This window comes from Leguminivora glycinivorella, chromosome 19 (genome assembly GCF_023078275.1).
Source record: "Leguminivora glycinivorella isolate SPB_JAAS2020 chromosome 19, LegGlyc_1.1, whole genome shotgun sequence".
Lineage (NCBI taxonomy): Eukaryota > Metazoa > Arthropoda > Insecta > Lepidoptera > Tortricidae > Leguminivora > Leguminivora glycinivorella.
Genome location: NC_062989.1, coordinates 9431087 through 9445097, shown reverse-complemented (window position 1 = coordinate 9445097; position 14011 = coordinate 9431087). Strand labels below are relative to the sequence as shown.

The 14011-nt window shown below is 37.7% G+C and overlaps 1 protein-coding gene across 1 annotated transcript; it reads right to left on the bottom strand.

The window, feature by feature from the left end:
- Nucleotides 1–337: 337 nt before the first annotated feature.
- Nucleotides 338–4847, bottom strand: LOC125236763 (alpha-tocopherol transfer protein-like). The gene is made up of 5 exons (XM_048143687.1): nt 4682–4847; nt 3896–4112; nt 1808–1994; nt 1171–1387; nt 338–492 (listed from the first exon to the last, which is right to left on the bottom strand). Exons 1-5 carry the CDS (start codon nt 4740–4742, stop codon nt 338–340), a joined length of 837 nt encoding a protein of 278 aa, XP_047999644.1. The 5' UTR covers nt 4743–4847.
- Between the last annotated feature and the right edge of the window lie 9164 nt (nt 4848–14011).

The following is a 14011-nucleotide window of genomic DNA, read 5'->3' as shown; positions in this document are numbered from 1 at the left end:
GCTGAACTGTCATTTAGGGCCTATTTAAATAGCGCGCAAACTATATTGTGAACTGTTGAGTCATCGAGGCAAAATCACCCTGAGGCAGTTAAAATATAGTTTTGCTTACCAAAGCGTCATAAGAATAGTTTGTCAAAGCTCCAAATCAATTTTATTTACATGAGTATTGGGTAATAGCAAAATATATCACGTAATAATTGAACATAATTGCTGTCATCAAAACTACTTCTAAATTTTATTAAGTAAAAACATTTTCAGTCAAAAGCAATTATGATGCCACTACAAAAAAAAAATCTACATAATTTTATTATAATAAAACGTTTTGTAAGTTCAACGATTAATCTATGTTTAGTTTTTTAAAAGAGCCGTCAAGACCAAAGTCTTCTTGGAAATTCTTCTTTTTAATTCTCTTGGTTTCGTCAGTATGAATTGAGTCTTGTAGTTTAAAGTAATTTCTCCATGAGGCAGAACACAATGTCTTTTCCCAAGCATCTGCAAGTAAAAATTAACAAAATTTAACCAAAAGATGGTAGGAATAGTGCGGTGCACTCAGAAATTTAATGTAATGGTCCTATCAAGTTTGGCAAAGCTCACATAAATTGATGAAATTTCTAAATAATGCGAAGTGTTGAAATTAGTTTAAATATAAATAAAAACAAAGATTAATCATAGGTTTGAGACAGGCATTAATTGCTACAATATGTCGGTTAAACGAAAGGATGATCTAAATAAACATACAGGGTGTCCCAAAATATGTCGACATATTTTTTAAGGTTCATGTTGCTGATAATGTTGTAAAGGTTTTTGTTTCGTGTATCAAAGTCAAAGGAGAACATTTTAGAATAGAATATAATACGAGTATAAGACGATGTTAAAGGACGAGTATTACAAAAAAAATATTTTTCTATAATAAATAATTATAATTACGTTACGTCTCTCGGGTAAAGCTACTTTATGGCGATTCTGCAGTTGTGGTTTTAATACTAATGCGGTACAATGCGACTCAAGTGTTGACCGCCATAAGGTATATTATTCCATGGAATGACACATATTGCCAACGTACTTATTTATCATATCATCAGGCGGCTCGTCTGCTCGTTTGCTGCCTATTTCATAAAAAAAAAAAAACATACTTGTTTATTTATTATATTGCTATATATTTTTACTTACCGGCTATATCCTGACAAGTAACATCGTCAGTACCACCCAAATCTCTAGGAATGATGTTTCTTGGAAACTTTTCTAAAACCTCCTGTAAGTTTTTGTAAACGTGTATCCTTCGGACCACTTTTGGTTTAAGTAATTTTTTGACTGCTGACAGAATAAATTCGGCAAATGGGGGTAGATTTATAATATGCACACCCTTTATATTAGGACCCAGGCATTCCTGCAAAATTAAATGTTGTTTTATAGATCATTTGTAAAAAATATACTATCAGTAATGTAAAACTACTATATCTTTAAACTATTAAAATACTGGTTTTAATTATGTAAAATTAATTTAGTCATAGAATGAAATACAGATTTATGGCTACCATGAGTTTTTAATAAGTTAATCGATAGTGTTGATAAAGTCTGTAAATATATTATTATGTATACATATTTTGATTCTAGTAACCAAACCGTTACCGTGGAGACAAAAACTTTCTCCATACAACAAATAACATTTTCTGTAACGTTTATTACGTTACCGACTAAAATATAATAAATATTTAAATGAGTATAAGACGCCTAAAAGTCGTGGTAAAAGTTTTGGTCATGATTAAATAAATATAGTTTGTTTTTAAATGATTAAGTATTTACTTACAGTGAAATAATAAACAGATTTCTGTATGAAAACTGGAGTAAACTGCATCGCTAATGGCAAAGTGACGTTAGTGTAGTCGAAAATGATTTGCTCCCCTAATACACTGTCGTTCCACATTCTATAGTCTACAATCATTGTTAGCACTTTGGCCAAATCTAGAACAGAGACGCCTTCGCTGTATTGCACTCTGAAATAAAAATCATACTATAACGCGGACGTTTACCAAATTTGTATAAAATCAGTGCAAACAAGTTTAGTTTAACCGGGCGATACTAGATGTCGCTAGTGGTATCTGTTTGTCAAGTAAACTTAGTAAATATTTAAGTGTTCCCGTAGTCTTAAAATTCTAGGCACCCGTTAACACATGTTGCACTAGGTTTTAGAATTTTAAGACTACGGGAACACTTAAATATTTGCTATAAGTTTACTTGACAAACAGATACCACTAGCGACATCTAGTATCGCCCGGTTAAAACCAATTTTTACTTCACATTTCTAATGCTCCTTATCGAACATAAATATATGTTTGCGTTTCAATCTCACTTGTGTTTCAGACAGCGTTTTGCTGTCGTAGCGCAAAGATCGTCACCTTGACTACATCAAAATGATTCTTATCATACACAGATAAAGGCTAATAATAAAGTACGTCCTACAGTACGTTCCTCAAATTCGTCAAATTTACCATTAAGGTATGGCTTACGGACTTTTTGTCCTGGTTATTATTCTAGAAATTTCACAATGAATATTAGTTATGACTTTTTTTTAGCCTTAAAACCACGACGCTACGATAAGAACTCTCTTATTTCCATTCTTCCTTTTGCTGACTATTTCTCCCATGGCCTTGGAATTTTGTAATAATAATTATAATATGGCGTAGGGATGTGACGACCCCATCGCCCATTGGTTTTACCAGTGCAATCAGTCAACGCAGGGCAGCTTGTGGCGAGCTGTTGGGGAACAGCGACCCCACGTACCCGAGTGCTCCTGGGGAGTTCTGTTACCCGTAAGGCGGGTGGGTGGAACAGGACTCTCTACCTCTGGCTTGCCTTGGCTGGCCGTCTAGAGTGGAGTCGTTAGGGCTACATGCCCCAGGGGTGGAAGTGAAAATTTGCATAAGACGCGAGTTAGTACAGTGGCACAGCGGCTCTCTAGGGAACGACGCAGCAGACGAGCTGGCCAGAAAAGGTTCGGACCGGAAAGCGACTGGGCCAATCCCGATACTTCCCTTACCGTTTGGTCAACTGAGGTCATGGATGCGCCAAAAAACCAGAACACAACACGCTGAGCAATGGGCTGAGTACCTGTAGACATTCCCGGGAAGTAGTGCCACACCCGGACGCGCGCTTAACAAAGCGCCTACTAACTCTGAATAGCTCTTCACTACGAATAATCGTAGGCAATATTACTGGACACTGCCCACTTAACAAACATTTACATGTTATAGGTAAGACCGACAGCCCTCTATGTCGAGCGTGCCTGTCGGCCGAAGAAACGGTCGCCCACGTCATCCTGTAATGCGAGGGAGTGAACACACAACGGGCTCAAATCCTCAAAACGACGAGGTCACTCCGAGAAGCCTGTGGAGACACCAGGAGGGTCCTGCGCTTCTGGGCGGAGTTAGGCTGGCTAGACCTTGAGTTCTCACAGCGGTGTTGCCCTTGAGCCATCTTGGATGTCGCTTTTTGTGGGGGCCCATCTTGTGGGGACAAGTCACCGTCTGCCGGAAATAAAATTGGATACCGTTTTATTAGGCAGGCGTCCGGTTTTTTATACATAGCCCAGTATTTAGTCCATCACTTTCATCAAAATAGACCAGTTCATTTTAGATTCCATTAACTCTCAAATAGTCCTTACACCCTGGCGGCTGTCGCCTCTGCGTGTGTCCCATGATACAGGCAAGGGCAACATCCGCTCGGTGTACCCCTTAAATTTCATTAAAGTTTCGAAAGGGCCTCTACGCGTTGGCTTCGGCTCCGCGCACGCCTCCCAAAGGTCCGGAATACCATTGTTCCGTGATGAGAAAGACATTATAATAAACTCGATCTTGTCCTTGATCTTGTACATCGCTCATACACATAATTATTTTACCTTAATATGGTAACCCTGTGTTTTTCTTCCGTTGTTCGCGGTAATGTTATCCAGAAACCGTCTCTTATATACTTCATCAAATTATGATCCGTTAGGTCTCTTTTACTCAATAATTCCGGCAACTTCGGCCTCACGGTGTAGTAGTTGTCGATCTTTTGTTTTACTTTCTCTATACTGAATTTTCTCATTACTAGTAGTCTGGAAATGAACTGGTCATCTGGAAATAGTAATAAATATTTAGTATAATTATTTACATTACGGGAATCTGTTGTTTGATTGTTGAGAATAATGTGAATTTCAACAATCACCGTTGGTTCCCGTTTCTTATTATATTTTAAATAAAGTAAGGTTAGTTCAAGAAAATTGAAAACAAAATCATGTATGTAAAATATTGAAAGGTCTCAAGTAGCATTCTAAGCTTCTAAGACAAGAGACAGAGTGTTTTTAACTCGATCTTTAGTAGAATACTTAGTATCTGTGATTGGGCCATTTTGCACGCATGACTCCAATTCTGTGGGCCTAGTGAAAAAGGGTATAACTCAAATTGACTCGGTGAAGAAGGGCATAAGTTCCACCTCGGACTTGTGCCTTGTGCCCTTTTTCACCGAGTCAATTTGAGTTATATCCTTTTTCACTAGGCCCACAGAATTATTATCGCTTGCAACAATCTTATAAATTCCTACGGTTAAAACCCTATAAATGGTTCATAAATCTGAATCTAGCTGAAGTATTTCAGCACGACCATAATGTTCATATGTAACTTTTCTCAAGGTAACAAAAACTTACGTAACTGTCCTGCTGGAAAATGCGGCTCTTTCTGGTACCACTCATGAACAGTCCTCAACATCTCGTCAACGGAGGCTGGGTCAACACTAAGGTCATGGAAAAGTTGTTCTAAGGTCCCTCTGTCAGAATTTAGAAGTAATCTTGAGTTGATTGCTAAATCTTTATGTTCTTTCTGTAAAGTAAAAATTAAACTTCCTATTTATATTATACTAGCTTTTGTCCCATTCGGCTGGGAAGTCGCTTTTTGGGCGCATTAGAAAGAGATTTTAAAGTAGCCTATGTCAAAGTAACTCCATCCTTCAATTATCTCCACCTAAAAAATTAAGTCAATTCGTCGCTCCGTTTTGCCGTGAAAGACGGACAAACAAACTGACACACACACTTTCCCATTTATAATATTAGTATGGATTATAGTTTGACTCTCAATTTCCGCCAGTATCATAAGCAGCCTATGACAAAATAATGTAATTAAAATAACATTATTTTGTAATCTTGTAATATTTTTGTACTAACAACACAGTAGACATTGCCAGAGTAATTGTAGAATTGTATATAATAAATACTTTGATATAAAAATAAAATTATTCTAGAAGGGTTGATGAAGCGAAGGGGTCGCAGGTTTTCGGTAATGTAATAAAACTTCTTTTGTTCATTATGTTTTGCAAAATGTTGTTATTATTAGTGTTGAAATAAATCAAACACATTATTACACATAATTTAATATTAAGTCAATACGAGTATACCGGTTCAAAAGATCACCCTGGTGGTATTAAAATAAATGGTTTAGGAAATTATTACACAAATCTAATAAGTCCTACCACTTTGACTTGATAACACGTCTACTTACAATATTGTACATGTTTGTTTACGATCTGATGTTACACTAAGAAGTTCACGGTCGATACACCTCAATATGAATGAAATTCCTTGTACTATCAGCTGCAAGAATGCATGGCGAATTTATCAATGAATTCACATTCATAATTTCTTCATGCAATTTTGCAGCTACACTAGTACAGGTAAGTAAGTAAGCTGACCCTAGACTTAAGTGAAGTAAAAAAAATGCACAAGGGGTCAGTTTCTTCCCTTTATTTACGGATTAAATCATAGCCCAATATAAAAATCGGGTAGTTAATTATTCCATATATTTTCAGCGCTATTTTTCCGATAAGATAATAAATTTGTGTGATTTTCATTCTGAACTTAAAGATTTTCATAATATCGAGATTGCCTACTGTCAAATAAGGTATGTTCCAGACCCTATATCCGCTAAGATATCGGCACAACACAATTAGGTGGACCATTTTTTTCAAAGCTGTATAATATGATATTTGATCGATTTAAATAAATATTATTGGTACTTTGATTTTATTATTGAATATCTCAAAAATAAGAAGCTGTCAATACTTCTGTTTAACGTATTGTGTAACTCTTCATCCCAACATTAACGACGTGTTACATTCCATTCAAAGTGTTTTTTTACGGTAAAAAAAATGTTTATTTGAACCTTTCCCATTGCGGCCCACCCTGTATAATACTCACGACAATATTTTAGCTAGACAGTGCAGTCTATAAAATCTATTCACCACTCAAATAAATGTCACTTTTGACAGCGAGTATGTTTATCTAATGAGGCACCGATGATTAGGGAAAATTACCCAACAATAGCTGGTTTCCGCTGTCAATTGGCAAATAACAATACAACCGGCAATTTAATCTAAATCGACAGATGTAACTAATAATCTTGGAGATGTATAATTTTGTAAGTTGTTTCAGGACAGGATAGTTGTGTGAGTACCTACCAAGTTGGCAGCGATTTTTATAGCGGGATTAGGGATTGCAATCCGGTCCGGCGGATCCGGTAATCCAGCCGGATCCGGTGCTTTTTACATGCTACCGGATCCGGTGAAATTCGCCGGATCCGGTACCGGATCCGGTAGTGTAACTTAATATGTTAAAATTGTGCAAGAAATTAAAATTTACGCCAACATTTGAACGTCGCTCAATAGGGGATTACAATCCGGTCTGGTTTCCAATCAAAAAAATAATTTAATACGTATGTTCTTTGCACTTATAGGCCGTTGGTAGTCAAATAATGTGCTCAAGTGACGCGTCAACATTTCCATCTTTGAATCCGTAGTGAAATCTGTGCAATTGTTTACTTGGATGCAAAATGTGGAGTACGTAGAGTGACAAAGCGCGATACGAAAAAACTTTTCGTTAACATGTCACTGAGGTCGATTCTTCGCGTCTTCTGGCCAAACACTATCCGAAATCAAGACCTAGATATAAAGAAAGAGTGCCCTCTAACGAAATAACGCAACCATTGCTTTCGGCTGGAAATCGCAAAATGTAAGCCGTGGCTCCGGGAACCCTGTAAACTCTTGGAAGCGGTCCGTCGAGGATGAACTACAAGCGACCGGGTCGAGCTAGAGCGAGGCCACGAGGGTAGCTGAAGATCGTAAGGCGTGGTGTGAGCTCGTGAAGGCCCTTTGCACCTCTGTGGTGACATAGGACTCCAAGAACAACAACATGTTTTCAGCATAATATGAGGAGTATTGAGAATATAAGAAATAAAACAACAATTCAAAGCTTAAAGATGAACATTTTTAAAAGGTATCCGGTAAGATTGTGGATTCAGCAATAGCAAATAATACTAAGGTCAATTCCATATAAATAATAAATAATAATAATAATAACCTGTGGTACTAAATACTGCGGACCGCAAGGCGGTATGGGAGAGCAAGCAGCTACACGGGCGGTTCTACAAGGCCCTCACGGGACCCGATGTAGATCTGCTCGCATCGGTGAACTGGTTACGATTCGGGGACCTCTTCGGAGAAACCGAGGGTTTTGCCTGTGCAATTGCGGACGAAGTTCTGATGACGAACAACTACCGGAAATATATCCTGAAGGACGGTACGGTCGACATTTGTCGGGCATGCCGCCGTCCCGGAGAGTCACTCAGACATATCATTTCCGGTTGTTCTCATCTTGCTAACGGTGAGTACTTGCACAGACATAATCTCGTAGCCCGGATCATTCACCAACAGCTTGCTCTTCAATACGGTCTTGTGGACCGCGAAGTACCGTACTACAAGTACTTACCTGCGCCAGTTCTTGAAAATGGTCGTGCCACGCTCTATTGGGATCGATCTATTATCACTGACAGGACTATTGTAGCCAATAAGACTGACATTGTGATAATAGATCGACCGCAACGCCGGGCCGTGCTCGTTGACATCACCATCCCCCATGATGAGAATCTCGTGAAAGCCGAGAAGGACAAGTCCAGTAAGTACCTAGACTTGGCTCACGAGATAACCGCCATGTGGGATGTTGATTCAACGATCATTGTCCCTATAGTCGTTTCAGCGAACGGTCTCATAGCGAAGAGTCTCGACCAACATCTTAAGAGACTCTCGCTAGGTGGCTGGATCAAGGGCCAAATGCAGAAGGCGGTGATCTTGGACACGGCGCGTATAGTCCGACGGTTCCTCTCTCTGCGGTCCTAACCACCGGCAGCTTGGGCCCTGCCCCGCTGCTGGCGGCACCCTAGGTTAGGTTTTTTATAATGTGTTTATATATTTTGTATTGTTTTGTATGTGCTTTTGTATTTTACTTTTATAATCATATTATAAAATAGCCTAATCTAAGAGAAAAGATAAATAAAGGAAATAATAATAGTAAATTACTGTTGCTGACTTCAATTTAGCTACTGTGGTTTTGTTAATCCGAGACTGGATATTTTTATACATACTGAGAAAGACTTTTAATAGTTATGCTTAATATATATGATTGTAATAAGTAAGTAATATTTTTTGTTCTACTTTGCATGTGAGTAAAGTTAATTGTAAAATTACACAATACATATCTTTTTTTAAACACCGATCTCATGATGCATTTAGTTAAATATTATAATGTCCGTTCTTAATCGTATCTAACAAGCTCTATAGGTATAATTGTAAAACAATACAGTAAAAATAATTTTGTTATCCTATGAAAGTTTAAAAAGAACAAACGAATTTGATTTGCGACTGATTATTATAGTAAAATTTACTTGTTACCTGGTAAAAATGTTGATTTCTAAGCTTGCAACTGTTGGTTTATTAATCGTTAAGCAAAATACCATCATACTTCTCATATTATGTTGAAACATGCAAAAAATTGACTATTTGGGCACTTTTAATCCTCAGGGCCAATCCGGCCGGATCCGGCCGGATTGGATATCAGACCGGATTGCAATCCCTAAGCGGGATGTGTAAGGGTTACTAAAAGTCATTATTTTAAAAATGTTTAATGTTTAAAATAACTATTTCACTGGCGAGGCTGTCCATATTGCTGTCAACCAGTGAGTTACAACTCCGGCGTTGTCTTCCATCAGGTACGACTAAGGTCCATCACTGGCCAGTTTATAATAATAAAAAAAAATATACCTACTAGTTTATCCTCTATCGTCAAATGTGAAAAATAGTTCTAGATATATTTTGTAATATGATTGATCTGCCAGTCACATTGCTAATTGAACCCTCTAGGGTTCCTTATGTATCTTTTTGGTACGGAACCATAAAAATGATTCAACATAAAAAACGATTGAATATATGGTTCACCTTCCGCAATGAGGAGGCACACTCAAAGGTTATGACAGATGGCGCCACCTTATTAGTGATAGCACAGATAAAAAATTGATATATTTTTTAATAGAATAGAATAGAAATCATTTATTCGTGACAAGTGACAACAGAAATTATTTACACATAACACAGAAACATAGGTACATACATAATTGACAACCGGTCTGGCTCAGTCGGTAGTGACCCTGCCTGCTGAGCCGCGGTCCTGGGTTCGAATCCCGGTAAGGGCATTTATTTGTGTGATGAGCACAGATATTTGTTCCTGAGTCATGGATGTTTTCTATGTATATAAGTATGTATTTATCTATTAAAGTATGTATATCGTCGCTTAGCACCCATAGTACAAGCTTTGCTTAGTTTGGGGCTAAGTTGATCTGTGTAAGGTGTCCCTATTTTTTTTTTTTAATATTTGCCACGAAATGGTCCCGACTCAGCATGGTGGTGGTTTTCTTTCTCTCACATATGAATGACAGTGACATGCCTAGGCACTTGCACAGGCACCGCCTGGCGATGGCGTGGCGGGATAAGTAAAATGTCAGTGTGCCTCCTCATTAAATTATTGGTAAGAAATAGTTATTTGTTATACATGGGGGCAAAGTTGTATTTTAACGCCGAGTGTGGAATTGAAAAACGAGCAAGTGAAAGGATTCTATAGTTGAACCACGAGCGAAGCGAATGGTTCGAGAATAGAATCCTGAACTTGCGAGTTTTTTAACACACTAGAAGTAAAATACATTTGCACCCGTGTGTAACACAAAACTTTTCCCCTCACTATAACGAGGAGACTACAACGCAAAAAATGCGTTTATCACTGCTTCCAGTAGTTCCACAGGTGGTAAATCATCTTTATTACTAGATTCACCTACTTTTATCAATTTTAAAGCAGTTAATTTGACATTATTCAAGGTCAAATTACTTTACCCACTAGTGGATAAAATGCGTTTTTACGAGCTCGTATTAAAGGACAAAACACGTGTTTCCGAGCTAGTAAGAGGAAAACAATATTTTACATCATTGTACAGTCAACCAATCGAACCCTAGACCACTGTAGAAATATGTCAAAGTGACGTTATAAATGAGATTGTAAGAAATCTCTTACTGTTTGTCATTTTGACATGGTTGTAGAGTGGCCTAGGGTTCCAAGGTTGACTGTTGCTTTATCTACAGTCTTCTTCGACAGTGTAAATTCGAGATTTTCCATTCCACCACGGAACACTGAAAATGAAATTCAATTACTTACGCCAAGTTTCTTCTGTCTAGATGCATCTCAGCAAGCTCGGGTGCGATAATACTTTCTTTGTAGCTGTAGCTGGGCTTGGGAATAAGTAATACCTACTTTCAGTACACTAGTATTGAATTAGCTTCGAGTAAATTGATAATTCTATACAATACTTTTTGCTGTAGGTATACTTAACACAGCAAAGGGGAGTGTTCAAGTTTCTAATGGGTTGGCAACGCGCATGGGACACCCCTTGAGTTGCAGGCGTCCATAGGCTACGGTGACCGCTTTCCATCAGGCGGACCGTATGCTTATTTGCCACCGACGTAGTATTAAAAAACGAACTATACGGCAGACGTTGTTAGGTTGCTACAAACATACATCAACACGCCAGTTTCATCAGTTGAGGAGTTGAAAGTAAACGAAATTGTATGATTCCAGTGACAGGTATGATGAAATGATGTAGCTTTGAAAGTTAATGCGAGTCGAATAAGGCCCCTGAGCTGTTTCTTTATTTTGGCTGGTAGAATGATAAATTGTAGGTGTCGAAGTCGACTGAGAGATATCTAGGGGTTCAATTGTGGCATAGACACGATGCTGGCAACCTGTCACTCCAATGTCACAATTTTGTTTTCTTTCAACCCCTTAGGCCCACTTGAACCAACCACTTAACTCAGGGTTAATGGGCTGTCAGCTGTCAAATTCCATATAAAATTCCATAATTATATTCCATATAAAATGGTGGGTTAAGACGATACGGTACGGGTCAATTTTTTTGATATTCTGCTTTTTAAAGATTCTAGAGCCAATCAAAAATTTACAAAAACGGCCTTTTTCATTGTGGCGCAAAAAAAGGTGTGATACTCAAGATTGGTAACAATTAACCAAAAAAGCTAAACGGTCCGACATAGATTATTTCATTGTTATTCAGATTCTCAAATTTCGTTTAGATTGATTAAGTTTTGAAGGAGGAAAGAGTCGAGAGCGGAACCTCGATTTTAAAGATTTTTTTGAAATATCTTTTGACTGAGTTGTTCTTAATGGACAATTTTTTTTCGATAAATCTAGTTAATAACACTTGTATATTTAACTAAAATTCCCAAGTTGAAAGGGGGGCTCCTTTGCATTTTAGAATTTTCGCTACCGTATCCTCTTAACCCTCAGGTTCACCTTCCATTTTCGTTGGTACAAGTGGCCCTTAATGTCTAACGCCCGCTTGCACCGACCACTTAACTCAGGGTTAGTGGGCTGTCATCCGTCAAATTCCATATAGAATGGTGGGTTAACCCTCGGCTTAACCCTCCATTTTCGTTGGTGCCCTTAAGTGGCCTTAAGAGTACCACTGAACCGTGAGCAGTATCATACTATATGCCAACCTAACAGAATACAGGAATAAATATATGTATACAGAGTGGGGCCTGTAACAAAGGCGAAGAATTGAACTGTAGGCTATTCTCCTTATACTGATCAACATTTGTTCAGTGACTTTTAAAAATTATGAAGTATTTAAATTTTTAATTTTTCATACAAAATAAATATTAGCTTCAATGTACGCCATTATTGTTGTCACTGACGTTGTCTGTCACACTTTAGACTTAACAGAATTCGCAATACATTACCTCTTAGAAAAAACTTTCAAGGGTGATAAAAATCAAAATACAAGTTATTTTTAAAAGTCGCCGATCAAAAGTTGATCAGTATAAGGAGAATAGCCTAGAGTTCAATTCTTCGCCTTTGTTACAGGCCCCACACTGTATACGTATGTAATATTTACTTTACTACATTCATTTGATTTAGTTTGATACCTTACAGCTTGATCAAAGCAAACTATTCCGACTTGATCAGGTGTCGTAGCCGAATGGCATTTCTGCGACGCGAAACGAAAACGAAACGCCGCGAAAGGTAGTCTGGCTCTGTCGCGCCAATATGCAAGAGCGATAGAGATAGATATCTGCGAGCGTTTCGTTTCGCGAGCGTTTGTGCCATTCGACTACGTAACCCTGAACAATTTCAGAGGCATTAGATATAAACGTCATAATACATTTTTATAGTATTTCTGGTAACGGGTTAAGAATTTCACCACCCTCTTTCTTCCCGTGGGTGTCGTAGAAGTCGACTGTGGGATCTGGGTTAAATTGTGGCGTAGGCGAGAGGCTGGCAACTTGTCACTTCAATGGCACAATTTCGATTTCTATCAACCCCTTTTTGCCAAGAGTGACACTGAAACTTTAGTAGTTAATGTGCTCTGCCTATCCCTTTATGGGATACAGGCGTGATTGTATGTATCTATGTATGTATGTATGTATGTATAGTATTTCTGCACATGATATCTGTCACTACTTCACTCCGTAGGTAACTGAAAATGCCAACTTCACAGTATTTCAGTCGGTCAGCATATCTTAGGTGCTAACTTTAAGCTAAACCTACCAGCTTATTTACCACGAAGCTCACGTCTGGGCAGTAAATAGAGTGTTTCCCGGCTAGTCGGCACGTTTGATAGTTTTCCAGGAACGTGGAACTGCCGAAGTTGCGCTATGAAGATCGTAATTTTGTAGGCGAGGTGTAATACGGTAGGGCCGATTAGCGAGGTTGGTGTTGTTTTAACTTTCGAGTAGGTATTATTTTTTTAAACCTTGTGGTGCACACTCGTATAGGGCTACCTATTGTTAGACCCTTTACAATTTAAGAAAATTGCAATAAGGCAATAGGCAATTGACAACGTTTCAAAATTTTCAATGTCCCTAAATCGAAAACCATTTCGAGATATACGCTTGTAGATCACATAAATAATTTTTTTAATTTTTTTTTCCGTATTTTTAGTATAAAAAATCTTAAAAATAGTTTAAAGGGGAAGTGACGTCAAATAGCTGATTTAGAGCTGCCACTATAACAAAAAAATCTTCCAGTTGGGATGTCACTTGAGTTTGACAGTGACACTTATCACAGTTCGTAGCAAAGATATTAAAAATTTCATGGCTTAGTCTATGGTTCGTAGTCATTCACTATTGGTTGACAGTGACACTTGACAGTCAGACATACCGGACTGTTTAAGCTGACTGTTAAAACTTTTTTTTTAGAAATGATTTTGTCGTTTTCTTAGGTGTATGAAACAACACATGTGACGTCATAAAGCTGTGTCTTGACGTTTGTAACTTACGCTCTTTCTGCTCGAAGTAGTAATAAGAAGGGATTTTCTCATTAAAATAGCAGTTTTTGGAAAAATAAAAAAATACGTGTATCTTTTAGTATTGAGTTCTTTCAAACCAAACAATAAAAAGTAGTATTCAAAAATATGAAATGCTGTCAATTATCAAAATACTTATATGTCAATTTCTTTAAAAGTATCAAGTACCTACTTAATACCTATAAAATAAGTCAGAAATTAGTATCAAGGACCATTAAAATAAGTCAGAAATTAAAACAATTTTCATGCGCTCCAATGGTAACTACAAGGCAAGAACGATTTAATACCTACTG